Raw genomic sequence first — 27,978 nt, 5'->3', positions numbered from 1 at the left:
ATCGTGGGATTGGTTCGCCTTTGTACCCGCCCATCACGAGCTGGCGTGTGAGTGGCTGAAGATGAGATGGTACCCGCCCCTCAGGCCAGGCCTTTCGTTTCCATTGGTTAACATGGCTGTCAATCGAAACCCCGCCCGCCATGCAAGTGGAGAGCAAGCGCTCGTGAGCTGGTTTTCCCGGCGAGAACGAGCGAGTCCATCGCGGGCTTTTTTTTTCCTCTCTTCTTTCCCCTCGAAAATTTCAGCCGTCGAGCCGCCTTTCTCCTCAGAATCCAGCTCGCCCGGGAATGAAAGAACGTGCCCACGTCTCACCATTAATCAGCGGCCACTTCTGCAAGTGCGAGTCGGCGTTCCCGGCCGACAGCCACTGCCAGGCGGCCCGGGCCGAGCAGGAACGGCGCTTCCAGGTCCTCTTCCAGCAACTGGATGTCAACCAGGACGGGGGGGTGTGCGTCGAAGACCTGACGGTCGGGTTGCCGCGGCTCGGCGTCCACCGGACTGAATCGGAGCTGAGGGTGAGTCGAGGTTTGATTTTATTACCGGTAAGGGCCGAAAATGTGCCAGCCTGCTAATCTGCTGGGAGGAGCCTGAGCAGAGGGGAAATTCCGCCATTAACGCTTTATTAGACCATTGCCGGGTGTCCCGTGGTGAGACGTAGAGTTGCCCTAGGCTTTTGCAAGATGTCCAAGATCCATTTGGCGTCGAGAATGAAGAACCTTCAGCGATTAAAATTAAATATCGGACACGGGTCGGGCTGCATCTGCGGAGAAAGAATCAGTCAACGTGTCAGGCCGATTGTTCAATAACAACTTTTAGGATTAATTTATATAACTTTGTCGTGAAGGTCCATGTGGGTCCAGTAAAACCTTGAGGAAATCTTCCTTCCTTGACTATCTTGCTTCCATTGTGTAAATTGAGATAATTTTAAATGGGTCAGCAAGCCAATCTGTTCTAACGTTACAGGTGCGTTGAAACGGGGCATATAACCGGACTCCTGACAGCTTTGAGCATTTAATTTGGACACTAGGTAGAATTGCAAAGCCTCAGATGTCTGGACATGGATACCTAAATTGGTTTGTAAATTGCTTACAAACCTGATGTGCTGTTGTAAGAAATATTGTGATTGTTCTGTTTCGGTACATATGACACTCTTGGCTCTTTTAGGATAAGCAATTAAAGACTCAAGGTACTGCAGTAACTCAGCGGGCCAGGCAGCATCTCTGGAGAACGTGGATAGGTGACGGTTTTGGGTGGGGATCCTTCTTCAGACTGATTACTTAACATGATAAGAAATGATTTTGTAGGTACAGGTTCACCACAAATTTTCTGGCATCTGGTGACCCGGCTGCTGGTGATCTGGCACCCCCTTTAATCCAGACAAAATTATGATTGCACATTTGAAATCCACCGCGGAAGTCCCCCCGAAAATATAGCACCTCGGCCAGGTGAGGTGGCCGATCTCTACCTCATCGGGACTTCCAAGCTGATCAGCGGGTTGAATTTTCCTGCTGTGGTCGGAGCTCAGGAACTCCAGCCCGGCAGGAGCCGGCAGATCCATCCCCGTAGCTGATGACCACGGTCAATTTGCCAGCTGCGGCCGGGGATCTGGAATTCTAGCCCGGCCAGAGCCGGCAGATCTGTTCCCATAGCCGTCTTCTGCGGCCGACTTTGCGGGCCGGTATTTCGGGCCTCTGTTGGTCCGGAAAGTTGATAATACGATAAGGTTCTGGCACCAAGGGTGCTGGAAAATCGGTGGTGGTCCTTATAACTTTGCCAGACTTCATCAAAGACTTAGTAATATTCAGTACTGCAAACAGTTCAACGTATCAGAGGTGGCAGCACAGTGGTATACGGGAAGGAAGAAGTAGCTTTGGGAATTCTCCAGAATCTACAAAGTCTTGTGACATCGCACCAAACAGAAGCAACGAACAATTCTTCCTCATTACCCCCCAGCGCACGACCTTTATTGATAAATCAGAGCTATTCTGTGTTGCCTAACACTATTCTGTGTTGCCTAACACTTGGAAGGAGCATTGAAAGTAGCAATGGCACAGACGGTAGGGAAAATATTCCTATTGGGTAGGGAAAACCTCAATATCTTTTACCTGATTGAATCCTAAAGGACATAGCTGCCATACTAATATTTAAGGCAGGTTCTGAGTGAATCCAAGTGAGTGATAAAGATCATTGTTGCCAATCCAACTGTGACAGATGCATAGGACTGTGATAGCATGGGTAGGAATGACTGCTTTGCAATTCTTGCAACAACAATGTCCTGTCTTCACATTGCTGATGTACCTTGGTGTGTTGTGTGACAATACAATTGTGATAAACGCAGAATAGATCTGAGCTCAATTGGCATCCATGAAGAACTGGATAAACAACAGCAGAAATATACACCATCATGATGTCTAAGCTTGTCTGGATTATCACTAACTCTGCCATTCCTATCAAGTAGATGATCAGACCTAGTTCAATGAAGAGTTCAGTAGGCATGACAAAATAACGCTGTGCCTAAAAATGAGATACTATCTTAGTGAACATGTAACATTGGACTTCAGATATGCTACATAGTGTGCAATAGACGTTACTAAGTGACCTCAAAACTTCATCAGATCTGCAATCCTGTGACATCTGGTGTTTAATTAAAATAGAGAAGGTAGATCCCAACCTCACGGCCAGCAGGAACACCTGAGGGCTGTGTCCAAAACCAAAACATTTTCCTCCCATCAAGATGTCAAAAATGTGCAGTGTTCAGCAAATATCCCAATGTTCTATTCCATTTGCAATTCACCATCAGTTACAGCTGTACACAGCAAGATTATTCAGGAATGGGTTGACGTCCTATGTGCATTCAAGATGCTGATCCTCCACTATCAGCATCTTGTGGGTCACCGTTAACCAGAAATTCACCTAGTACGTTTGTGGTCAACAGAGTATTTGTGATCCTTGCTCTCCCATTTGCTTCTAAGACTTGGACTATGTTCCCAGGAAATAGCTTAAAGCGCTGGAGAGTTCACATTGATGCTGTCTCAAAAGTCTTCCGAATCCACTGGCAACATGGGGCTGCACGGTAGCGCAGCGGTAGAGTTGCTGCTTTACAGCGAATGCAGCGCTGGAGACTCAGGTTCGATCCTGACTACGGGTGCTGCACTGTAAGGAGTTTGTACGTTCTCCCCGTGACCTGCGTGGGTTTACTCCGAGATCTTCGGTTTCCTCCCACACTCCAAAGACGTACAGGTATGTAGGTTAATTGGCTGGGTAAATGTAAAAATTGTCCCTAGTGGGTGTAGGATAATGTTAATGTACGGGGATCACTGGGCGGCACGGACTTGGAGGGCCGAAAAGGCCTGTTTCCGGCTGTATGTATATGATATGATATGATATGAATGATGGAAGTTCAGTATCCAGTCCCAGGCCAACATTCCCAGCATTCATTGCACTCCGTTCCCTCGGGAACATTGTGTTTAGTGCATGTCTGACCAAACTTCAGAAACCGATGTTCTATCCTGAACTCTGTCAGTGTGAAGACTCCACTAGATACACGGGGGGAAATTTTCAGGGATGTTCTTAAATCCTTCTTAGAAAAAAACTTCAACATCTCCATGGGAATCAATGACCCATGACAGTTTTTGTGGAGTAAATGCTTTTGGATGATGTGAAGAACTTCTAGTTCTGTTGGGAGTACACGGAAGCTCCATGCAAATGGCTGAAAGGGTGTGCCACCTCATAGACTGCCTGCCTGTCATACCTATGATAAAATTTGCATATTCTATGTTGGCCATGTCATCTCACAGAAATGGCATAATTGGTTACAAGGAGCCACCTGAGTGAACAGGAAGATTTTTTCATATAGAAATTTCTGTTGGTTTAATAAGGAGAGAAGAGGACGAGGTGGCATTTAGCAATATCTCATAGGACCTGGCACTTTGTTGGCAATATTTGGACATATGGGGCATTGTGTCATCTTATCCCTAGGATATTTCTTCAGGAGCATCTCAATGATTTTAAACCCTACTATCTTCAGTTGCTCATCTTGTCATTATTAGGCCAGATCACATTGATCCCATTGCTTCATTGTTCTGTGGTTAAACAAAATCTTTCAAATCTGCATCTTCCTACGCTGCCATTGTTGCCACCATGGCCCTTCTGTAATGCACTGTAAGTAGAGACCGTCACTGATGATGTGAAAAGTGCTCTGTATCCTGGGCCTGGCCTTTGTGCTGCCAGAACTGTTTGCAGGCCTTTAGGAAATGTTATAAAATACATTTTTAATGAAAAATAAATTCTGAAACATGAAATTTCTGTTAAATGCAAATATACCCAGCATATTTTTCACTTGAAACCATTTTTCCTAGAATGTTAGCAAACCTATTTGAACAACTGGTATAAAGCACTCGGATGCAGCCCAATCAAACAACAAGATCTGGGCAACATTTAAGTTGGAGCAAATTCATGCAGTAAACAACATGCTTTCCACACCCAACCTCGACAAAACAACTTGCTGAAATGGCATGTAATCCATCAGATTTGAACATTATTTCTCTATCATTGGATCACGATAGCTGTAGAGTATGACATCTGCAACCTTTTCTGTAGCATTTTGTTACAACCGTGTATAGTTGTGGTAAGATTTCTCAACTTCTGTGCTCCTAATCCCTTGAGGTGCGATGATCTGTTTCAATAGAGCAAGTTCATTGTGTTTATTATTAGGCACTTGTTGGTTTCGTGAAGGCCATTTTACCGGTTCTGAGGAAATAAACACGAGATTTGCCGATAATCAGCAGCCAACAGTGTTGTCCATTATTTACAAGAAAAAGTAAATGGTGAATCCATTGCAACAAACCATCTGGATTGTCGAAAAGGTCAAAGAGATGCACAAAAGTAAGATGAAATGACAGACATTTAGAGTGAATTCCAGAGGCCCATATTGTCTCAGTGAATGAGCTGTTAAGTGTGTCCTTTCTGAGTGCAGCTGTGACATTCTCCCTGATTAGTAATGCAATTCCACCACCTCTTTTACCTTCCCTCTTTATCATACCTGAAATGTTGAAACCGTGGAACGTTGTGCTGCCAGTCCAGACCCTCTTGCAACCAAGTCTTTGTAATGGCCACAACATCATAATTACATGCTTTGATCCATGCTTTAAGTTCATCTGTTCATAATACTCCTTGCATTGAAGTAAACACACTCCATCAGTCTTACTATTTTACATATTACACTTAATTGGGAACCAAACAGTTGAAGGCTGGTCATCAATAGTGAAATGATGAAAATTCTGACAGATATTTATCATTCGCCAACCCAATCTTTTGCTTTGTTTTATTGGGGGAGGGCGGGGAATTTCAGTACATTTTGGTAATAGCCACATTTGTATTAATTAAGCATGAATCAGGCCAGTAAATGATTTTGCCCCTTTTCCCCCATTTACTTTAATACTGCCAGGGCTGCTTCATATGGCACCCTGTCAGCTTTTGTCTTGATGTCCAAGTTGCTCTTCTTGCCTCTTCTCTGGGATTCAAATGTTTAGGTTAAAGCTATTGTAAGCTTTGGAGCCAAGTGTTGATGGGGAAACCCCGAACTACAACAGTACGCTTGTCATTGGTTATTAAATGCTCGATTGTACTAATGAGGATGACTTCAATTTGTGGAAGATGGAAAGCAGTCTGTGCTGTGTGAGATTTGTTTGCAATTTTTACATATGACATACGTGGTAATTTTCCACTGAAACAGTTTGGTAAGAAGTGCTGTTGCTGCTTCTCTACTGTGAGTTGCAAACACTGCTCCTGATCTTTATGTCCAAACACTATGATATTCATATTTTTGATTTGGCTGATGACTGAATCTTAAATATAGGTCAAACAGTACTAGTGGAACAAGACTAGTTTTGTTAAAGGGTATTTCTCCCAGTAGTACATATATGCCTTTCTTCCTCTTGGTGTTCTTCCAAATGATGCTCAACATTTATACTGATGCATCACCTGAGGAAGATGGTAGGAGGAAATCAGCAGTTAATTTTGGAGGTGGCTGGGTCTGCTGTTTGGACTGTATACTGCCACATTTGGTGAATTTGACTTACAGCTGCACGAGTTCATACTCTGGGACGGTATTGGAGTAAAAGTGTGTTTTTTTTTTGTCAGTCAATTGCTTGTCTGTTCTGTGAGGCAGGTCTGCCAAATATTAACATATTCTGAAATATTACTGAGAAGTTTATGCTAGATGTGATTATGTTTTGTTGAGTGCCCCAACAATGTTTTATTTTGTAGTAGCTTGGTACAATTGACTTACTAAGGCCAAAGAAGCCAAGGCATTCTTATCAGACATCGGTGAACTGGATGTGATTTTGTGGCAATTAGTTTTTGAAATTAAGATTGTTGTTTGTCACTTATTCTTGTATAAGACCATGACATCTAATTTAAAGTGTTGAGGTCGCTGATTAGACTTATCTGGGCTTGAAAGTTTATTTCTTATAGATGACTGAGGTGTTGCGATGAACACCATTTAATTAACTATTAATATCCCCAGTTGCAGTTGCTGGTTTTGAAATATTTTGTATCATTATTTCCAATCTTCTGCATGATTCAGTGATTAGATGTCCTATTTCAGTCATCCCAGTAATATATAATATTTTTCTATTCAGAATCCTTTGCTACTGTTTAGTGTTGAGCTACAAATGTGATGTCTCATTAGATTCCAGTTTGCCTAACAGGGTGATAATTGTCAAAACCAAATGAAATACAGATTTGGCAATGGCAAACATTAGGAATACTTTTTACATTGGACTTCCATTTATTAAAACTGAAAAATATAAATCGTGTGTTTAGACAGTAACATGCACCCTACAACATTGTTGTTATCAGATAGGGAAAAAAAGCAAAATGTCTTCCATTTTGATAACTTTTACTTGCATCTTGCTGGAAAGTGAATGTACTAAAATAAGTCAATCTGAATGGCTGTTATTACTGCCCTGTTGAGCCATATCAATGAATTCTGAAATATTGGGATTGGAATCCATTTTAATTGTCATTTCAGTGCTTTCATTAGTTTGATTTCTAGTCATTTAGATATGTGGATTAACCTGCTTTTACTTAAATCTTAATCGTGCCAATTGGAATGTTTTGAAATAATAGGCATACTGTCCATGGGTAAAAAAATGGTACAGAATTCATTATAATAGCTTAATTGGTAACTTGTAGTTTGCATAATTTTAGACGTTAATTGTAGACTTAGGGTAAGAATGGTGCAAAATTGTCAAGTGCTTTCTTTGCACAATTTTAAACTGTGATAAGCTGACGCGAATGTTAATTAGGTTGAATCAGCCAGTGTTTCCTCCAGGATTTTTGCATAATGGTGTTAGCTGGTGTTCAATCCATTTCAGTTAAACTGTCTGCACATGAAACATAATGATCTGGTATGACAAATGAGAAAACTATTGATCAGTGTGAATTGTTCAGCAATTTTTCGTCAACTATGACCCTGTAGATGCTTTCGCTTTAGACATTTGAAATTTGATTTGCTGAAAGGTGGTTTTGAAATGAAGCATATTAGTATCTTGTTCTATGAGTGGCTGGGAAAATGCTGCATTGAACCTGCAGGCTTTGCGACATTGCAGAGAGAAAGAGACTGAGTTTCATTCACATACCATTTTTGGCCTGTAGTTCAGTGTATTACATAGTGTAGATGCTGCAGCATCTCTCCACTGGAAGTGATAGAAATTTCAAGTATCAAACTCCTAAGAGTGCAGGATGTTAAAATCTTTTTATGAGTACTTGCATAAATTATTCTTGAAAGTGCAATGTCAGGAAGCAGGATTGGGAAGAGAACAGAACAATTGCACAAATAATGCAACTGAAAGGCATGGGACATCCACTAACAAAGAGGATGGGGTTGATGCTGATGCAAAGTGCCGTGGGCAGGATAAAAAAATTGTGCAGGAGCCAGTAAAGGTAATGCGTAGAGATTCTGTGATTGGAGTTAAATACTTTAAAAACTGATTCTTAAAGGATATTTTATGATACATAGATTATAGCAGATGATTTAAACTCAAGTTTTGACAAAATCTAGTTTTAAATCCTTTTGTAAAAATGGCAGAACAATCATGCATGAGGTGTCCAAGTTTAAAACTTGTTAATATAGGAGTCAAAATGATTATTCAGATTTTTTTCCTATAAAAGTATGCTCGCATTTTAAAAAAATGACAGTCATTTACCAAATGGCATAAGTTTTATCTGGAAATTGAATTTAGCAAGCTATTTAAATAATGAGTATCAAAAGATTATTTTAATGGTGGTTTATAGAAAAGTATAGAATTCAATATATCTTTAATTACTTTCTAAATTTATAAAATATTCTGCCCAGTTGAGTTAAAGTGCCTTTGCTGCTCTTCAGGAAAGTAAAGAACAATTGTATTTATTTGATTGGTTGCATGATGAGAAATCAGTGTTTGCCTTTCTGAAGTAATGTCAGGTGTATGTGATGGAGTGAGTGTCTTTTCTGGTGCAGTGCTTCTTGTCTTTGTTTATCAAATGTACCTTCACTTGAATGCAGTTTGAAACCTGAAATTTGGAATCCTTCTTTCTGCATATAAACTGATTTATTTTCCATAAGATTGCAAATTACTATGGAATATAGAGTTAAAACATTGGGTACATGCTTGAAACTATTTTTCAAAGTTTAAAGGAAGGTTCTTACTTTGCTCCAAAAAATTGTGTTAAAGTTTACATTTTGCTTGTTCATATTTCTTAAAATTTCAATTGGATTTCCGTGGAAAGTTCCCCATTTCCTTCTAGCTCTGAGATAGTTCTATAGGAATTGTAGGAGATCTGGAAGTTAATGAAAATCCAATCATATATCCTCTTTAAGATGCACTGAATATCTTGAAAAAACGCTCCTTTATTGTAATTTATGTAAAGAGGGATGTGATATAATATTGAAACGTTTGAATGTGGCAGAATATTGTACTGACAGGTTTTATGAATAGAAATCCAAAATATGAAATACAAATGTTGTAATTTTCTACTGTTCATTGTGATCATGGCTGATCATCCACAATCAGTAAAACCGTGCCTGCCTTGTTAAATTATATGACATTATATGAAATTGTGCTGTCCCTTAAATTGAATATCGGTCTTGCTGCATTTGGGAAAATAATGGAAATTCATAAATAGAAATTTGGATTAGTTGTGCAAATAGTTGTAGTAGCAGAATATACAGAATATAGAACAGCACAGGAAAGGGTCTGAAGAAGGGTCTCGACCCGAAACGTCATCCATTGCTTCTCTCCATAGATGCTGCCTGAGTTGCTCCAGCATTTTGTGTCTATCTTCGATTTAAACCAGCATTTGCTGTTCTTTCCTACACAGGAAAGGGCCCTTTGGTCCACAATGTTTGTGCCGAACAAGATGCCAAGTCTGCCTGTACGTGATTCTCCTATTCCTTGCCTCTACTACACTCTGAATACAAATGCAAAGTACTTGTTTAGTACCTCACTTGCATCCTCCGACTTTAAGCATATATTCCCCCCTTTATATTTGAGCAATCCTACCTTCTCCCTGGCCCCCTCTTATTTTTAATGTGCACATAAAAAGTGATTGTTAAAACTGGTTAAAAATCTCAAATCACATTTTAAGTGTAAATTATTTGTCTTTCTGTGCCTTTGGTCTGATATACCAATAATATGGCAGAGCAATTTCCCTCCTGGGATAAAGTTTTATCGTATCATACCAAAAATATTTATTTTAGATACTTGTGCATATGACAATAAACTCAACGACTTGATTAGTTGATGATGGTCATGAGTTTGCTAGATGCTGTTAAAGCAGTTTTGAGTTACTGTAGTAGATCTTGTGCATGGCTAGCTAAGTTCCAATACAAGGGGGAGGAGGAATGGCAGGCCTTTGTGTGTAGCTAAAAATCATGCCTTAGTGCAAAAGATGCAAGTTCAGAACCCTTATCTATGAAGCTAATTAATATTGGACAAATGAATAATTTTAAATCTGGATCTGAAATATACGCAGTAATATGGAGTTGAGTCATAGATATGCCATGATGTTGAATGATGGAATGTGTTTGTGGGGCTAAGCATTCATTTGTGTTTTTCTGTTCTTGTATTTCTAACCACCTGGTGCATTTCCCCCCTAATTCTAGATTTCTAGATGTAGTGAATTATCGGACCTGTGATGCAGAATCCTGTCTGCATAGTTGAAAGGCATGAGTTCAAATCACGCTGTGGCAGCAGTAGAATTTAAATGAATATTTTTCTTAAAACAAGTCGTTTGTCTTATTTCAAACATATTATCTTGAAAGGATTGTTGTGCAGATACCCCGAGATACTAATTTGTACTACATTTTGCTGTCAGTCCACACTGGCAGTTTGGGTGGTGTGTCATCTCTGGGAACTTGCACAAACTTATTTCCAGCAGGTGCCTTAGAGGTGTTTAGGGATGGTGAGAGTTTAAATTCAGCTAGGGAGCCCAGGTTTCTACATCTACTTCAGTCTGAAGAAGGGTCTCGACCCGAAACGTCACCCATTCCTTCTCTCCCGAGATGCTGCCTGACCTGCTGAGTTACTCCAGCATTTTGTGAATAAACCAGGTTTCTACATGTTGGGTCCCGAAGAGCATGCCCTTTGTCCTTCTCACTAGGAAACTCCAGAAAAAGTATGAATCTGGTGGGGAAGCCACAATTGTTCCATCACTTAGTCTCTGGTTGAAATTGCAGGTTGAGCAGATTACCTATTTGTTTATTAATCATTTAAATTTTTCATTCTGTGTTGAAATGGAGGCCTGTGTTTATAACGAAGATAGACACAAAGTTCTGGGGTAACTCAGCGAGACAGGCAGCATCTCTAGAAAAAAAAGAATGGGTGAAGCTTTGAGTCTGAAGAAGGGTTCTGCAGATCCTTGCCACACATACACCTATGTTTCACAAATCTGAACTTTATAATAAAATATTCACTTGCTGTATGGAAGAATTGCTGTCCTAGTCCAAAAGTATTTGGAACAATGCAAATATATTAATAAATTAACCTCTACTTAAAGATTCTTTGGTGCAACAAAGGATAAGGGAGCATGTTTGGATAGTCTTTGAAACATAGGTCTGTGAAAACCAGGAAGATTTAAGCCTTATTCATCGGAGTAATAGGTTGCAAAGTATTTCAATTGGGGGTTCGAGCTGGTGTGAGGTTTTAAAATCACGCACTTGCAATAAGCAAGTTCGGTATTTCAACTGAGCATGCGCTGGTCATAGGTCGCAGGGGCTAAACATTCTCACCGGCTGATCTGCTGCGTGTATACAGACCAGCGTTTCATCCGTATTTTCTAGTTTCGCTTCGTAGAGATAAGAAAATACTGTTTAAAAAAAATTAATTCGGTGTATTTATGGTTAATTTGTACAAGACTAATTACACCTAATTACACCTAATTAATTTTTTTTAAAGCAGTATTTTGTTATCTCTACGAAGCAAAACTGGAAAATACGGATGAAACGCAGGTCTGTATAAACTCAGCAGTTCAGCCGGCGAGAATGTTTAGCCCCTGCGACCTATGACCAACGCATGCTCAGTCGAAATACCAAACTCGCTTATATTCCATCTGGCAACGATGGCCACTGGATGAATGATGTGTGGACTGAAACATGTATGTTTTCACTCATCAAATTAAGCAGTGTGCTATTAATTTACTACATCGTTGTCGGAAGGAAATTGACTAGTGTCTGACTTTTCATTTCTTATAGATAGACACAAAAAGCTGGAGTAACTCAGCGGGACAGGCAGCATCTCTGGAGAGAAGGAATGAGTGACGTTTTGGGTCAAGACCCTTCTTATTGAATATCCCATAACTAAATTTTCTTTTGGAACCTTAACCTCTTTTGTTACTGAGCAGAGACCTGTAGTCTGCTTCATTAGCACCACAGCCACTAATATCCATCTCTTCTTTTACTGACTTCTTGTGCTATGGTACTAGTTGCTTCAGGTGCACAAGTCTAGCATACTGCAGTCAAAATAATCTAAACGCATACCAAAATGATTAAAATACCAATGTTATGGCGGCAATATAATTTCTTTAGTTGTTATCCTGGACTGATGTGTCAATGTTCCTTTCTTTGGACCAGCATGAGGATTGAAGTTGCCTCACATTTTGTGTGATTAACAAATTCTATGGGGTGGTCACATGGAACTAGTTTTTCCACATCAAAGTATTACTTGTATTTTGATTCCCAATGTAACAGCAGCAATTTGTTAATATGAATGATGTTTAAATGAGTATTTTTTAATTGCAAAAAATTGGAATTAAGTATCAAATAATATTATTTTGGTCTCATCTTCAATTTTACATTGGTATTTACAGTAAAGAATTTTACTCTGGTTGAAGTTAAATAAACATTTAAATTATCATCTATATACTAATAGCAAGACGTGTTCACCCATCCCATCTGGGAAATCCTTTGGACTGTCACATTTTAAATTTTAATCGGGCCACTCAGCTGCAGCCTTATTAATTCATTGCTGTTGGTAGATTTTGATTCTCTAGGTACAGGTTGAGGTTGGCCTGTCATTCAAATTTCCATCCAATGTAAGAATGCTTCTTTAGCCATCGAGTTTTGATTGATGCCAGATAGTCTTTAAGGAAAATCTTGAATTTTAAATAGAAATATATTAATTAAAGTTCCAGGGAGTATTTAATGGCTTAACATATTTTTTGTTGTTGTCTCTTTGATGTCTCATTTTCACACCTGACCCTTCCATATCTCTGTATCTCCCTCTCCCCTGACTCAGTCTGAAGAAGGGTCTCGACCCGCAACATCACCCATTCCTTCTATCCAGATGCCTGTCCTGCTGAGTTACTCCAGCATTTTGTGTCTATCTTCAGTGTAAACCAGCATCTGCAGTTTCTTCCTACACATTAAGCTATTAACATAAACTGATATTAAGGGATTTATGATATTTCATTGATATTTTTAAAAAAACGTACTTTAGATATGCAGGCCTGAGAAAACCTGAGAACCTGTGAAAAATCTAGTAGGACTGTCAAAGGTTTCTCTGCCAACAATAGCAACTTTAATTTTTGGAGTTGTTTATAAAACAATGTACATGTGGATAAACCAGTAACATCTGGTTTCATTGGAAGTGTCTTGACCTTGAATGCCTTGAAATGACACTGGAAATGCTCTCCAGAAGTCCCCCAGAAAATGTGGCGCCAAGGTTGGGTAACGCAGGACATTCACTTTGATCGGCAGGCCGAATCTGCCCCCTGTGGCCGGGGCTCTGGAACTCTGGTCTGGTAGATTCCCACGGCCGGACTTTGTGGGTCGGTATCTCAGTCTCTTGGCAGCATTGGCGGACCATTCTAGTATCGTTAGATTTCTCTCAGAGGCCATGGTCTCCGTTGGTTTGGTAAAATAGATAATCCAGAAAGGCTCTGGAACCAAGGGTGTCGGAAAATTGGTGGTGGACCTATATAATTTTCCTGTGAACCTGGCGAGTTTAAAGGGAATGGATAATAAAACCCTGAACAAAAGACAATCTATTGAAGGAATTCAGTGGATAGGCACAGCATCTTTGGAGGGAAGTGAATGGTCAACATTTCTGGTCGGGACCCTTCCTCTGAATTGAAAGAGTGGCGAGAAAGAAACAAGTATAAAAAGTGGAGGAAGAGTGAGCTGCAAGTTGGCACAGAATTTAGTTTAGAGATACAGCGCGGAAACAGGCCCTGTCGGCCCACCGGGTCCGTGCCGACCAGCACATTAACACTATCCTATACCCACTGGGGACAATTTTTACATTTACCAAGCCAATTAACCTGCATGCCTGTAGGAAGATCCAGGTGAGGAGGGTGAAGTGGAGGATGGAGTCCAGTGGGGAAGAGGGGTGGGGAAAACCTTGGAAGCTAGGGCATGATCGCTGGAGATAACAAGGGGCTTAGGATGATGGGAAAGGAAGGTGGTGGGACCAAATAAGGGTGGTGGGGTGGCAGAAGGGAATGACTGAGGGGGGAGGTGCAATGGGTCCAAGGAGAGGAGTGGGGTAAGTGAGGAAGAAGTTGGATGAGAGGGGGAGGAGTGTTGTGTGATGGATCAGGATGGGTAGTGAGATTTGGGGGGTTGGTCGGGGCAGAGCACCTGAAATGGGAGCATTCAATATTTATCCTATCGGGTTTTAGACCTCAGAGGTGGAATGAGGGGTGATGACCTTTTACTTGGCATTTTGCCTCATTCTGATAGTGGAGAAGGCCAAGGATAGTGCAGGAATGGGAAGAGGCATTGAAATTGCTAGCACCAGGGAGCTTCAGGTGACCATGGCAGATAGAGTGCAGGTGCTCAGTAAAGCAGTGGGCTAGTCTGCATTTGGTCTCACTGAAGTGAAGGAGGCCATATTGAGACTAACAGATGCATTGGACAAGGTTAGAAGAGATGTGTGTGAACCAAGACTGGCAAATTTCATGCAAGTACACCAGATCAGTGTGAGCCTATTCACTTCCTGACCTGGAACCCAACTGCACCCAAGCTGCGTTCCAGATGCTTCAATTGGATTGTGTCGGAAGGAACTGCAGATGCTGGGTTAAACCGAAGATAGACACAAAATGTTCTAAACTGGCCTATGTCAATCAAAGGAAACAATAGTTTAATGATTGAGAGGCAGTATAGCCCATTACTGGGGTAGTCATCCAGAAACCACTGTAACTACAAAATTTAAATTCAATTAATTATTTAAATAACCTGGGGTATAAAATATCAGTTTTATTGATGGCCATGTTAATATTGGACGTCTTAATCAAAAATACAATTGTCGTTTTAGGGGAAGACCATCTTCAATCATTATCCAGTTTGGCCTATATTTATTTGACTCCACTATTATGTGTTGGCTCTTAAATACACTCCTGAAGTAGTCCAGCGACCAGATACAACAAGCTGTAATTGTGCATTTTACCTACATTGTATTAATATGGTTCGCCATTCTTGCCTTATGGGCTATTAAATGAACAATGAACCATAACTTATAGCTGCACTTATGTATTAATTTAAGAAAGTGGCTACATTTATGTCTGGCACAAAGCTTTTGGCGTGTTATTATTCAATTTTCAGGATCTGAGCACTACTGACAAGATTTGAATGTAGACACAAATTGCTGGAGTAACGCCGGGTCAGGCAGCATCTTGGGAGAGAAGGAGCATCTCGGGAGAGAAGTGACTTTTCGGGTTGAGACCCTTCTTCAGACTGATGTCAGGGGAGGGGGCGGGACAAAGATAGAATGTAGTCGGAGACGGGAAGATGAGTGGGAGACCTGGGAAGGGGGTGGGGACAGAGCGGGAAAGCAGGGACTATCTGAAGTTGGATAAGTCAATGTTTATACCGCTGGGGTGTAAACTACCCAAGCGAAATATGAGGTGCTGTTCCTCCAATTTGCGCTGGGCCTCACTCTGATAATGGAGGAGGCCCAGGTCAGATTGGGAATGGGAGGGGAGTTGAAGTGCTGAGCCACCGGGAGATCAGATATGTTAAGACAGACTGAGCGGAGGTTTTCAGCGAAACGATTGCCGAGCCTGCGCTTGGTCTTGCCGATGTAGAGGTTGACATCTGGAACAGGGGATACAGTTCCAGGTGAGGTTGGAGGAGGTGCAGGTGAACCTCTGCCTCACCTGGAAAGACTGTTTGGGTCCTTGGACGGAGTCGAGGGAGGAGGTAACGGGGCAGATGTTGCATCTCCTGCGGTTGCAGGGGAAGGTACCTGGGGAGGGGGTGATTTGGGTGGGAAGGGATGAGTGGACCATGGAGATTCGGAGGGAACGGTCTCTGCGGAAAACAGAAAGGGGGGAGGTGGGAAGGTGTGGCCAGTAGTGGGATCCCGTTGGAGGTGGCAAAAATGTTGGACGATAATTTGAATATATTCCATTTGAACAAGTGGTGCTGAAGTCCTGGTAGAGGTACTCCCACACTGCTGCAGGGGAGGGTGTCAATGATTTAACCTAGTGACAATAAAGAGTCTGCATTGCGTCAGGGCTTCGGAGCCTGAGCAATTTTGGTGCTGCAGGAGTCGGATACACAAGAAATCAAGGAGTCGTAGTCATAGACTATAGCTTTGCCTTCAACACAGTCATCCCCACCAAGCTCAACACCAAACTCCACCAGCTAGGCCTCAGCTCGTCGTTATGCGACTGGATCCTGAATTTCCTGACGGAGCAACCGTAGGCAGTGAGACTGGGCCCGCACCTGTCCTCCACTATCACCCTGAGTACCGGCACACCACAGGGCTGTGTATTGAGCCCCATGCTCTACTCCCTCTTCACACACGACTGTGTTCCTGCATTCGTCACCAACACCATTGTTAAGTTTGCAGACGACACAACTGTGATCGGGCTGATCACCAACGGTGATGAATCACACTACAGAGCGGAGATGCAGAACCTGGCGGACTGGTGCTCAGATAACAACTTGTCCCTGAACACCTCTAAGACCAAGGAGCTGATCATCAACTTCAGGAGGTCACATTATGGGGAATATGCTCCGATCTTTATCAATGGGGACAGTGTGGAGAGAGTGTCCAGCTTCAGGTTTCTGGGCACACACATTTCGGAGGACCTCGCATGGTCCACTAACACCGCTGTGCTGGTCAAGAAGGCACAGCAACGACTGTTTTTCCAAAGAACACTGCAAAAGGCTGGTCTGCCCCAACAGAGGAGCAGCGGGATGAACCCGAGCTGAGGGGCCTGGACGGTCTGCAGGGGCAGAAGCAGCGAGCGTTGGAGGTCGGCAACCCACCTGAAGGCGAAGGGTCCAGGGAGGAAAGGCTCGACGGCCTTGGAGGTGGAGGCGGTGGAAGATGAGGAGCGGAGCGTCGAGCCCGAAGAGGAGCAGGAAGAGGACCAGGGAGAGGCCGATCGGCAGCCGAGGCCGAGCAGCAGCGAGGGCTGGGCGCTCTGAGCCGAGGCGGACCAGGCCAAAGCTCCGCTCGGTGGCCCCAGCCTCGAGGTTTTGAGCGCCGGCCAAGTAGAAGCGGACCCAGGCTGACGGAGAGGGCGAGCGGGGAGAAGGAGCTGGTGGGTCAGCAGGAGCGGTGAGGGGCTGAAGAGCTGCAGGAAGCGAGGCGCGGCGCAGGGGCACCGAGCCTGGAGGAGCGAGGAGTGCAGGAACGGGAGAGGTATCGGGACACTCGGAGCGCCGGGAGGGAGCCGCAGACACGCTGATGGGAGAAGACCAGCCGGAGGGTCCGGGGAAAGCCGAGTTGCAGCAAAGTGCGGCCGCAACATTGAACTGCAGTGCCCTCCAGTAGGCGTTGCGTGGCAACAGTACGGGTCCGGGGCAATGAACTCGCCTGCCGTGCAATCCTCCTGTACCTGAACCCCTTGTCCTTTTGGGCAGGCCTTGGAAATAATGCTTTTTGTTAATGGTGGAAGGAATTAATGTTAAGGGAGTGGATAGGGTACTAATCAAGTGGTAGTCAGTCTTTTAATATTAGACTGTTTGAGAGATGTTCAAGCTGCACTGAGCTTGACAAGTGGGGAGCATTATGTTACACTCCTGAAGTGTGTCTTTTAAAATGCATTAGAAAGACTTTGCGTTATCAGGAAGTTAGTCACTTGCCACAGGATGCCCAGCTTTAAACCTGCTTTTATAGCCACAGTATTTGTGTGGCTGGCCCAGTTGACTTTTAATCTATGAGGACTACCAAGGTGTGGAGGGTGAGGTACATTGAATGTCAAGAGGTGATTAGATTGTCTTTTTTGAGTTGATCATTAATACATTTTAATGGCATGAATGTTACTTGCCACATCAGCTCTTGCCTCCGTATTGTTTAGGTCTTACCATACGTAGGTATGAACGGTTCCAGTTGCTAAGAATATGCAATCACCAATGAACATCTCTACTTTGGACCTTATGATGTTATTGAATTGGATGTGGATGTGGATAGTCTGGTTTATACACTAAATGTGTGACTGCTGCATTATGTCCTGTGATGATTAATCTCCGACAACCATAATCATTCCAAGATAGACACAAAAACCTGGAGTAACTCAGCGGGACAAGCAGTATCTCTGGAGAGAAGGCATGGGTCAAGTTATGGGTTGAGACCCTTCTTCAGACTTGACCCGAAACGTCGCCCATTCATTCTCTCCAGAGATGGTGCCTGTCCCGTTACTCCAGTTTTTGTGTCTATCTTCAGTTTAAACCAGCATCTGCAGTTCTTTCCCACACAACCATAATCATTTGTTTTTGTGTGAGGTACAACTGCAACCATTGAAGTGTTTTTCCCTTTTGATGTCCATTGGCTTCAGTTTATCAGTGCTTCTTGATGCCATGCTCACTAAATAGAGTTTTGATGTTGTTGGCAATTGCTTTCACTCGCCACACAAGTCAGAGGCAAGTGGTTCATCACACTTGTCCTTGCAGCTGATTCCTGCTCCTGATGTGGCTTTTGTGTAACAATGTTTGTCAGATGAGTTCATCTCCAAAAACTCGAAGCTCAATCTATATATATCTTAATCTATATAAAACTCTCATCTTGTTTGTGTGTTTATTCTTGAAATACAGCCAAAATGGTACACGATAGCGCAACAATTTTAGGCCCACCTTACCATTGTCCTGCGGTTCAAATGTTTGTTATATATTTTTTCATATTTATTTATTTTCATATTTCAGATACAGCGCGGAAACAGGCCTTTCCGGCCCACCAAGTCCGCACCGCCCAGCGATCCCCGCACACTAACACTATCCTACACACACTAGGGACAATTTTTACATTTACCCAGCCAATTAACCTACATACCTGTACGTCTTTTAAAAGTTTTTCACTTTTTAAACTTTAAAAATCCCTTTTTAAACTTTAATAAATCCCTTTTCCACTTCATTGCCCATCAACCATGTTCAATGTCACAAAGGGAACCCAACGGCTCCACGTGTTCGACGTCACAATGGGAGCCCAACGCGTCCGCTCCTGCGCAGCTGGGGCACGTTGATCTGATACTTGCGTAAGATGTCCGCCGGATCCGCGCGTGCGCAGAACAAACGGGTCCGCACCTGCACAGTTGGGGCCTGTTCATCTAATATTTATGCAAGATGGCCGCCAGATCCGTGCGTGTGCACCTGGGGAGGGTTGCCGCTCCAGAAGGGGGCGGGATGCGCCCAAATTATGGGAGTGGTGGCCAGTAAGGGGGAGGGGGGGGGGGGGTCAGGAGAGCTCTCCTGCTGCTGGTCGCCCGGGGCCGGGGTGGGTGGCTCCCTCTCGCCCGGCCCTGGGGGAGACTCCCCTGCCGGCAGCAGGTCCACGGGTCGTCAATTGGGGATGGGTTCCCGGGTCCGCAGGAGAGGTTTGGACCCAGCGGGGGCTGCCGGGCCCGCAGGAGATGTTTGCACACAATGGGGGTTGCCGCACCCCCAGGAGAGGTTTGCACGGAGGGTTGCCGGGCCCGGAGGAAAGGTTTGGACCCAACGGGGGTTGCCGGGCCCGCAGGAGAGGTTTGGGGCCAACGGGTCCATGCCCGGCTAGTATTACATAGAACCAAGTATGGGATTAGAATTTTAAATATTGGCAACATACCATGGCTGTGGTGCAAACAATCTAAGCAACTTGTGAAGAGTTCTTAGCCACACCACCAAAATCTCTCCACTAGTGTTAAAGTTCGTTTCTTAAAACAGACAACAACATAAACAGTTAAAGGTAAACCAAGCAAATCTTTAATTATCATCAGACGGGAGTGGGGGGATCAGTGCTAAGGGTGTATGACCATACTCAGCACTCCCCTTGCTTCCACTCTCAGATACAGCATTTTTATACAGAATTTGCAGCAAGAATGTTTAACACAACATTTCCTTCAAATTAATAACAGATTGTTTCCTGCCCAATATTCTTAGTAGAGTATCACTCTACTGTCATAAAATGTCTCACAAAGTCATTAGTCAAAGGTAAGGATCCTTATTATACCACAGAAGGTTATATTTGCACAATTCCACAATCAGTCAGCAATTAACTACATCCCAATCTCAGCAGAAACATTGTTCTCATCATTCCAAGACGTCCTCCCCAAGCAAAAGGAGGGATGTACTATCAGCCTGGTGTACACGATTTAGGAGTTATATCCTGCCAGGTGCAATATTGCAAACATCAGCTATTCAGAGTTCAGGCTCTTTATTCATTCTACCATTTTATTATGGTCATGCATCTCATCATACAAAGTTAATAGCCATTAATTCTTTCTCTAGGGGGGTCAGAATTGTAAATACAATACAATACAATATATCTTTATTGTCATTGTACCCAGGGGTACAACGAGATTGGGAATGCGCCTCCCATACGATGCAATAACTTAAGTAATTTAGACAACAGCAACCCAACGAAACAATTGTAACAGTTTTAGACAGGGTAAAGTGCAAGTTGATCTATGTGTTGTGACCACCCGGCTCAGCAGGTATGGCCCTGGGGATGAAGCTGTTCCTGAGTCTGGAGGTGCGGGCGTAGAAGGCCTTATCATATCATATCATATATATACAGCCGGAAACAGGCCTTTTCGGTCCTCCAAGTCCGTGCCACCCAGTGATCCCCGCACATTAACACTATCCTACACCCACTAGGGACAATTTTTTAAAAACATTTTACCCAGCCAATTAACCTACATACCTGTACGTCTTTGGAGTGTGGGAGGAAACCGAAGATCTCGGAGAAAACCCACGCAGGTCATGGGGAGAACGTACAAACTCCTTACAGTGCAGCACCCGTAGTCAGGATCGAACCTGAGTCTCCGGTGCTGAATTCGCTGTAAAGCAGCAACTCTACCGCTGCGCTACTGTGCCTTATATCGTCTGCCCGATGGAAGGAGTTCGAACAGACTGTTGCAGGGGTGTGAAGAGTCTTTTGAGTCTTTCTGAGGCATCGTGTGTTGTAGATGCCCTCCAAGTCTGGTAGCTGTGTTCCGATGGCCCTCTGAGCTCTATAGACTACCCGCTGTAGAGCTTTCCTTTCTGCCTCCGTGCAGCTGAGGTACCACACAGGGATGTCATGCGTTAGGATGCTCTCTATGGTGCAGCGGTAGAAGGTCGTCAGCAGCTGTTGGGGTAGACCAGACTTTTTCAGTGTTCTTAGGTAGAACAGTCTTTGTTGTGCCTTCTTGACCAGCGCAGCAGTGTTATTGGACCATGTTAGGTCCTCCGAAATGTGAGTGCCCAGAAACTTGAAGCTGGACACTCTCTCCACACTGTCCCCGTTGATAGAGATCGGGGCATATTCCCCGTTATGTGACCTACGGAAGTTGATGATCAGCTCCTTGGTCTTGGTGGTGTTTAGGGACAGGTTGTTATCCGAGCACCAGTCTGCCAGGTTCTGCACCTCCGCTCTATAGTTTGTTTCATCCCCGTTGGTGATAAGCCCGATCACCGTTGTGTCGTCTGCAAACTTGACAATGGTGTTGGTGTCGAATGCAGGAACACAGTCGTGTGTGAAGAGGGAGTAGAGCATGGGGCTCAGAACACAGCCCTGTGGTGTGCCGGTACTCAGGGTGATAGTGGAGGACAGGTGCGGACTAATTCTCACTGCCTGCGGTCGTTCCAGCAGGAAGTCCAGGATCCAGTCACATAATGACGAGCTGAGGCCTAACTGGTGGAGTTTGGTGATGAGCTTGGTGGGGATGACCGTGTTGAAGGCGGAGCTATAGTCTATGGAAATACATGGAAATGTAATCATTTCTAAGTTCTATTCTAAATTGCATGTTTTACATGTGTCATCATTGTTTACATGTTTGGACATAATTCTGGAACTCTAGGAGCATCTTTGCAATACAGTTTTCAGTTTTTTGAAATGGCCTGTCCAAAAGGTATGAATAATAACTTGCTTGTTCCTCACATCTTGAGAATAAATTTGAATTTAAAAAAAACCAAATCCATCTAATCATAAGATGAAAGCCCAGGTACTAAATCTGGGATGATATCAACAGAATGCTAAAGCTTGTGTTTTTAAGGCAAAAATTAACTTATTTATCAACTTTAATATGAGGATATTTTGTGACCAAGGTGAGAGGAGTATCAGAATAATTATGGGAATTACACACTTTAAAATTCTTAATTATTTTGTGTTCCTCATTGTTGCAGTTAAACTTTATGCACATGGCGAAGATCTCTGTATTTTAAAGTAATGCTGGGTATTCAGTTACTCCACAGAATTCTGGCTGGCTCATCTTGGAAACCTGATAACAATGACCAGCATGACCACTCATGAGTAAAACAGCTGCTGCTGTCACTTTGGTATGTTGAAAACTTACTCCTGTGTTAAAATTAAATAATACCCGACTAGCAGGAAGTTTTGATAGTTTAGGTTATGGTTGACTGCTAAATTCTTGATCCGTAAGCCTAAATGAAGTAGGAGTCAAATGAACTGTATGTTGAACAAAACATTTTGGGAATTGAATGTAAAGGGTACATTTAATTAAATTAAGATCTCACGATTAGTAGAGGGATGGAGTATAGATGGAATTTGTTACAATACAAGGTGTTGGTCTAGCCCTCTCCTGTATTCTTGTACATCCTGGTTAACCATAATAAGATACCTTGAGCTAAGAAATAAACTTTATTGTAGGTCTGCAACTTAAGCTACAATAAAACATCAAGTAATTATTTATTGAGGAAAAAGATCTTGTGATGACATTTAAATTTCAAATCTTTGAAGGGAATTAATATAATTGATGCAAATGCATTGTTTCTCCATAGTGAAGTACAGTTTTTAAATGCAAAGACCACAGATTGAACTGGGAAAGTAAGATTAAACAGAAGGTTAAATGGATTTTTTTCCCAAGCAAAGCATTACGTTTTTTTTAGAAGAAAGTACTCGTGAGTGAAACAGTCTAAAATCACAAGATATGATGCAATTATGAGCAGAAAAAATATTAGAGTTGTCACAGGAAGATGTAATTACATGGTGAGTGAGGATTGGGCTTTTGTGTCCAAATTATTTTCCTAAAATAGTTGTTTCTTCATGATAACTAATTTATCTACTAAACTCCAATCTGTCTCACTGCCATGATTTTACTAGGTCTTGGGGCCCCATCATTCAGCAAATAGTGATCCTGACAACTACTGTTCTTGATTTTGCTCTCCAGCTTTGCTTTCAACTGGAGTTCACAGGGTGATAGAAGGATACCTCCTTGAGTGGTGCAGATGAATTGAATTGATATTTGAATTGTTTCTGTTAATGTGTCCCTCGCCTGTGCTGGAGGATATTTGACCTTTGTGCACCCCATCCCTTGTCTTTTACTTGCTTTGAATGTCATCCACTCGCACGACCACTAGGAATCACTTGTGTCGGAGAAATCGCAGAATTGCAAATCACTTGGCATCGAATGTGCTTGGAGCCACTTTGGCTAAGACTTGCACATTGTTGGAAGAAGCAAAATAAGCATATCAAGACATGCTTGCAACTAACTGGATAATGATGATACATCGGTTCAGGATATAGTCACTGCTGCTATTGTCATTGGTTCTATTCTAATAAACTATTCTAGTGCAGACCTCCCAACCCTTCCAAATTTGTCGGAAAGTTTCCGCTTTCTTATTTCATTTCCGCCATTCCGATTTCGCCTCACATTTTTCCGCAAAACACATGCCTCGCTCGCCGCTGGCTGGCCTCTGGCCTCGCATCGCCGCTGTAGCGCAATGCGTATGCGCATTTGGCGTGTATACTTTTCTTCGCTGAAAAGTTGCATTACGTGCCATATTCTGAATTTTGGACATCAAAATTATGAATATGTAAAATCAAATGTTGGGAGATCTGCTAGTGAACAGAATGACCGTACCAATCACGTACCGAAACTTGTATTAAGTTTGATGGCCTTTATGTAAACATTTGGTAATTGGAACATGCCTAGATATATAAAGTTCATGGTTAGTAATGTTGAACAGTATTATCTTGAACTCTGCACTTGAAACATGGAACAAATGTGCTGATGAACTTCACCTCTTTATGCGTGCTTCAACGTCATTACATCCATTGCATAATGTTGGACAATTATCAATAAATTCTCTCTTATCAGTTAACCACCAATCCTTAATTGCTAACCTGCAGTGAATGTTGAATGTTCTATTATGTAATTCTTAACTTTTGATTGGTGAGAATTGAGGAAGGCTTAATACTATGTAGTGAGGATAGATAGGGATTGGTTTACTAGAAAAATGACGTCGATGTCTTTCCAGTCTTGTGAATGTCAGCCACCTGATACTTCAGTGCTCTCTCAGAAGTCGGTAGATAACTGTATTAATTTAAATTTATTTAAAAAATATTTCCTATGTCTTATTTTTTGTATTTTGTCCAAAAAATCTTCGGTCAGTATGCTGTGCCTATGTTTATATGTACCAGTGATGGACACTGTGGAAGGAGAATTTGAATACTTTGAATCAGGACAGCTGCCTACTGAACTAAAATCGTTGTTCAAGCTCAGCCTTTTTATCCCTTCACATGAGTTAATAACCTATCGTCGATGGAGAAAGGTAAATCCGAACTCTATTCTAGATTGGTTACTTTTGAAGAATTTTGACGAAGATTTTAGAGCCTTACTTAACTGATGACTGTGCAGAAAATACCTTTCTTGAACTTGTTTCAACACTTAGCAATCCTGGACTGTTTGATTGCTGGGCTAGCTTGAAAGAGATAGGTTAAGAATTTCTTGCTTATAGTCTTTTGCTTGGTGATCTGCAAGGAGGGTTATAATAGATTTGAATGAAAGGCGGGAGATGAAATGTTAATGGAGAGATAGATATAAAGCCTTATATTTTGCTTGGAAGAACAAGAAGAGCTAATACAAATTAAACACAATTCTGAAAAGGGTCCAAGAATTGACATCTGAGGATCTATTTGGATAGCGTGCAAGAGAGACCTGGAATAACTGCCAGGGCTGGCACTAGAAAAGCAATCAATTTTAACATTTGAGAAGGGAGCCGGATATGTATCTGAAAGGAAATAATTTGCAGGGCTATGTGGAACCCTGGGTTGGAGGTTGGTGAGGCTAGTTGGATTGTTGTTCTATAGAACCAGTATAGACCTGAGCCCAAATGGCCTCCTTCCCCACTGAAACTATTCTTTAATTGTGATGGCAGGCAGTACTGACAATTTATTTCCTGCTCCAATCCCTTCAGCAACAAATTGTCATTGGTTTATGTCATGTGTACCAAGATACAGTGGAAAAGATAGAAACCAAATTGCAGGGGTAACTTGGCGGTCAGCTCTGGAGAAAAATTACTGGTGACGTTTTGAGTCAGGACCCTTGTTCGGACCTTGAGTATAAATTTTATCTTTGGTATAAACTAGCATCTACAGTTTTTTGTTTTTACAGTGGAAAATAACTTTTGTTGCTATTCATTCAAATCAGACCACATGTGCGTACATCAGGTAATGCAAAAGGGAAAATTAGCAGAGTGCAGAATATAGTGTTACAGCTACAGAGAAAGATTAAAGAAAGTGCAAAGGCTGCAATAAGGTAGATTGGAAGATCGGAAATTCATTCATTACATATGAGAGATCTATTCAGGAGCCTGATAACAGCGAGGAAAAAGCTGTACTTGAATTTGGTGGTACCTTTTTTCAATCTTCTGCCCACTGGGAGAGAGACGAGAGAATGACTGGGATGTGAGTGGTCCTTGATTATGTTGGATGTGTTCCTGACGCAGTTTGTAGTTTAGATGGAGTCGATTGGGTATGAGGCTGGTTTGTGTGCTGGGCTGCGTACACAACACTGCAATTTCATGCGGTCATGGGCAGAGCAGTTGTTATACTAAGCTGTGGTGCATCTGGATAGGATGCCTTCTGTGGTGCATTAGTGGTAACTAATAAGAGTCAATTGAGACATCACCCACTAAGGAAATTTGGTATCAGTTTTATCCACCCCGTCAATTAATAAGTTAGGGTTAATTTATTTTTATTATCCAATATTGCTAGCTGTTTTTTTATTACTCTTGCAAAGATTGTTACTGTGGCCAAGATAGAACTGAATATTTCATTATATACTAAATATTGATAAGATGGATCTGCCTCAGCATATTAGTTTTGTAGTTCGGAATATGCTTTAGGCAGAACTCCCATGAATTTGGGTACAGAGGCCAATGCAACAAAGAGATGGCTTGTTCTGCACTAAGAATCCTAAATAGGGAAACATTAACATGCAGTTAATTTAATGTAGTTTAATGTGTGTGTAAAATACATTAGTTACCAGTGGTAGTTTTAACTGCTGCAAACTTTTCATTGTTTCTGTGCAATTGAGTTGCTGTTTGTAAATCCATTGTAGTATTTATATATTTTAATTATTGAGATGAGTAGAAAATTGATCTGGAGCAACCATTCTATGTGATATCGACTGCCCGATAATAAGATAAATTAGATCACAGTAGGAACAATCGGCATTGTCAAACAGGCAATCTTAATTTGGGAGTACACTGATGCGATTTAAAAAAAACAAAACAATTTACATCGACTTGTTTCTAGTTTCTAAGTGAGTGTATATAGTTGCTTGACTTGGTGTGTGCTGAGACAGCTGTCTGCCATCAGCTGACATGCCACTCAGTTCAGTAAGGAACTTGATCCTGGTATACACGATTTTTGTTAGAGCTTGACATTTGGTGTGGGTATAATATAGTTACAACCCAACTCTATTTAAAAATTATCCAATTAACTACAACATCATAACATCCACATTGGAATTACATTTTCTGCTTCAGTTGTTGAAATTTTGTCTGAAAGAGACTAGGGCTTTTTAGCTTGTTTTTTTAAGTTGGTTGTGAACTGAAAGATCTATAATCTAAATGCTTTTTGAAAGTGTTCCTTTCAGATTCAGGTGGAATATATTATGTGAAAAGTATCAATGGAAGGTTATACTTAATATTTAAAATGTCTTGTAACTAACTTGGTTAAAAAATGTATTTCAGTACATGCATTCAGAAAATCAGCTGCATACAGGATTCTCTGAGCATGAGGCGATCGAATACTAGAATGTTGATCATGGCACATTTGAGATTAATTCGTTTGTTGCATTTCTTCAAATATAACTTGGACATACCATCAACATCTGTTTTTTAAATTACAGATCATAGTTCTGCAATGCAATAATTCTTCAGTTTTTGGTAGAATTTGCATTTAATAATGCATTATGAGCATGGATAAGGTGAGATTGGAGAGATTTAAGAGGGATCTTAGGGGCAACATTTACACGTCACTCATCTGAAATGAGCTGCCTGGGGAAGCTAGAAGTGGATACAATTACAACTCTTAAAAGACATTTGGACAGATATGGACAGGAAAGGTTGAGAGAATGATGAGCCAAATGTAGTAAATGGAACTGTCCTGGTATACCAACTTTGACTACACGGACATGTTAGGCTGAAGGGCTTATTTCCATGCTGAATAGCTCTTCGACCCTATGACTCTATATATCTGGACATAGACATTTTAATATTGGTATTTGAAAATTAATATTTTGCAAATGTTTGTCTTTTCTTGTGTTTATCACTACATTTCAAATAAGGCATCTGAGTACTGCAGTAACAAGAACAAATTTATATACACCATATTGAAAAAAATGTGTGATTATAGTAAAAAATAATATTAGGTCCATGTGTACCAAATGATTAATGATCCTTAGTCAGAATGGCCTCTCAGATGTCAGGAGTACAGGCTGTGATTCTCCTCTTTTCACTATTAAAAAGCCCACCCACAAGATGCATGAATGTGTTGGATTTTGTTTCAATAGTGGTTTTCCACAACCAGATTTTCCTATTGTCTGGCCATAAAATAAAATATTTATTTTTGCCTTTAAACAGAAAATTCTAAAAGATGGTGACAAAGACTTAGATGGCCAACTTGATTTTGAAGAATTTGTTCATTATTTAAAAGATCATGAGAAGAAACTCCGGTTGGTTTTCAAAAGCTTAGATAAGAAAAACGATGGTAAGAACCAAATATTTCCTTCTGCAACTGTGTGTCTGTTAGTTGTATCTGATGAGTGTGTTCATAGTGTTCA

The 27,978-nt window shown here is 41.8% G+C and overlaps 1 protein-coding gene across 5 annotated transcripts in view; it reads left to right on the top strand.

The window, feature by feature from the left end:
• The first annotated feature begins 136 nt into the window (after window positions 1–136).
• slc25a25b (solute carrier family 25 member 25b) overlaps window positions 137–27,978 on the top strand; it is a 41,334-nt gene continuing 13,492 nt past the window's right edge. For 2 of the 5 annotated variants that reach the window (XM_078426436.1, XM_078426434.1), the window contains exons 1-2: window positions 137–515; window positions 27,779–27,905. In XM_078426436.1, coding sequence (XP_078282562.1) covers window positions 288–515; window positions 27,779–27,905 — 355 coding nt within the window. In that variant the 5' untranslated portion in view covers window positions 137–287. Of the gene's footprint in view, window positions 516–7,653; window positions 7,948–24,285; window positions 24,461–27,778; window positions 27,906–27,978 lie in introns of those variants that run through there. The other 3 variants (XM_078426435.1, XM_078426437.1, XM_078426438.1) reach the window with 3 other exon arrangements.

The sequence above is a fragment of the Rhinoraja longicauda genome, chromosome 31 (genome assembly GCF_053455715.1).
Source record: "Rhinoraja longicauda isolate Sanriku21f chromosome 31, sRhiLon1.1, whole genome shotgun sequence".
In the NCBI taxonomy this organism is placed as follows: domain Eukaryota; kingdom Metazoa; phylum Chordata; class Chondrichthyes; order Rajiformes; family Arhynchobatidae; genus Rhinoraja; species Rhinoraja longicauda.
The sequence above is the reverse complement of the archived record's forward strand: the minus strand, read 5'-3'. Positions and strand labels throughout refer to the sequence as shown.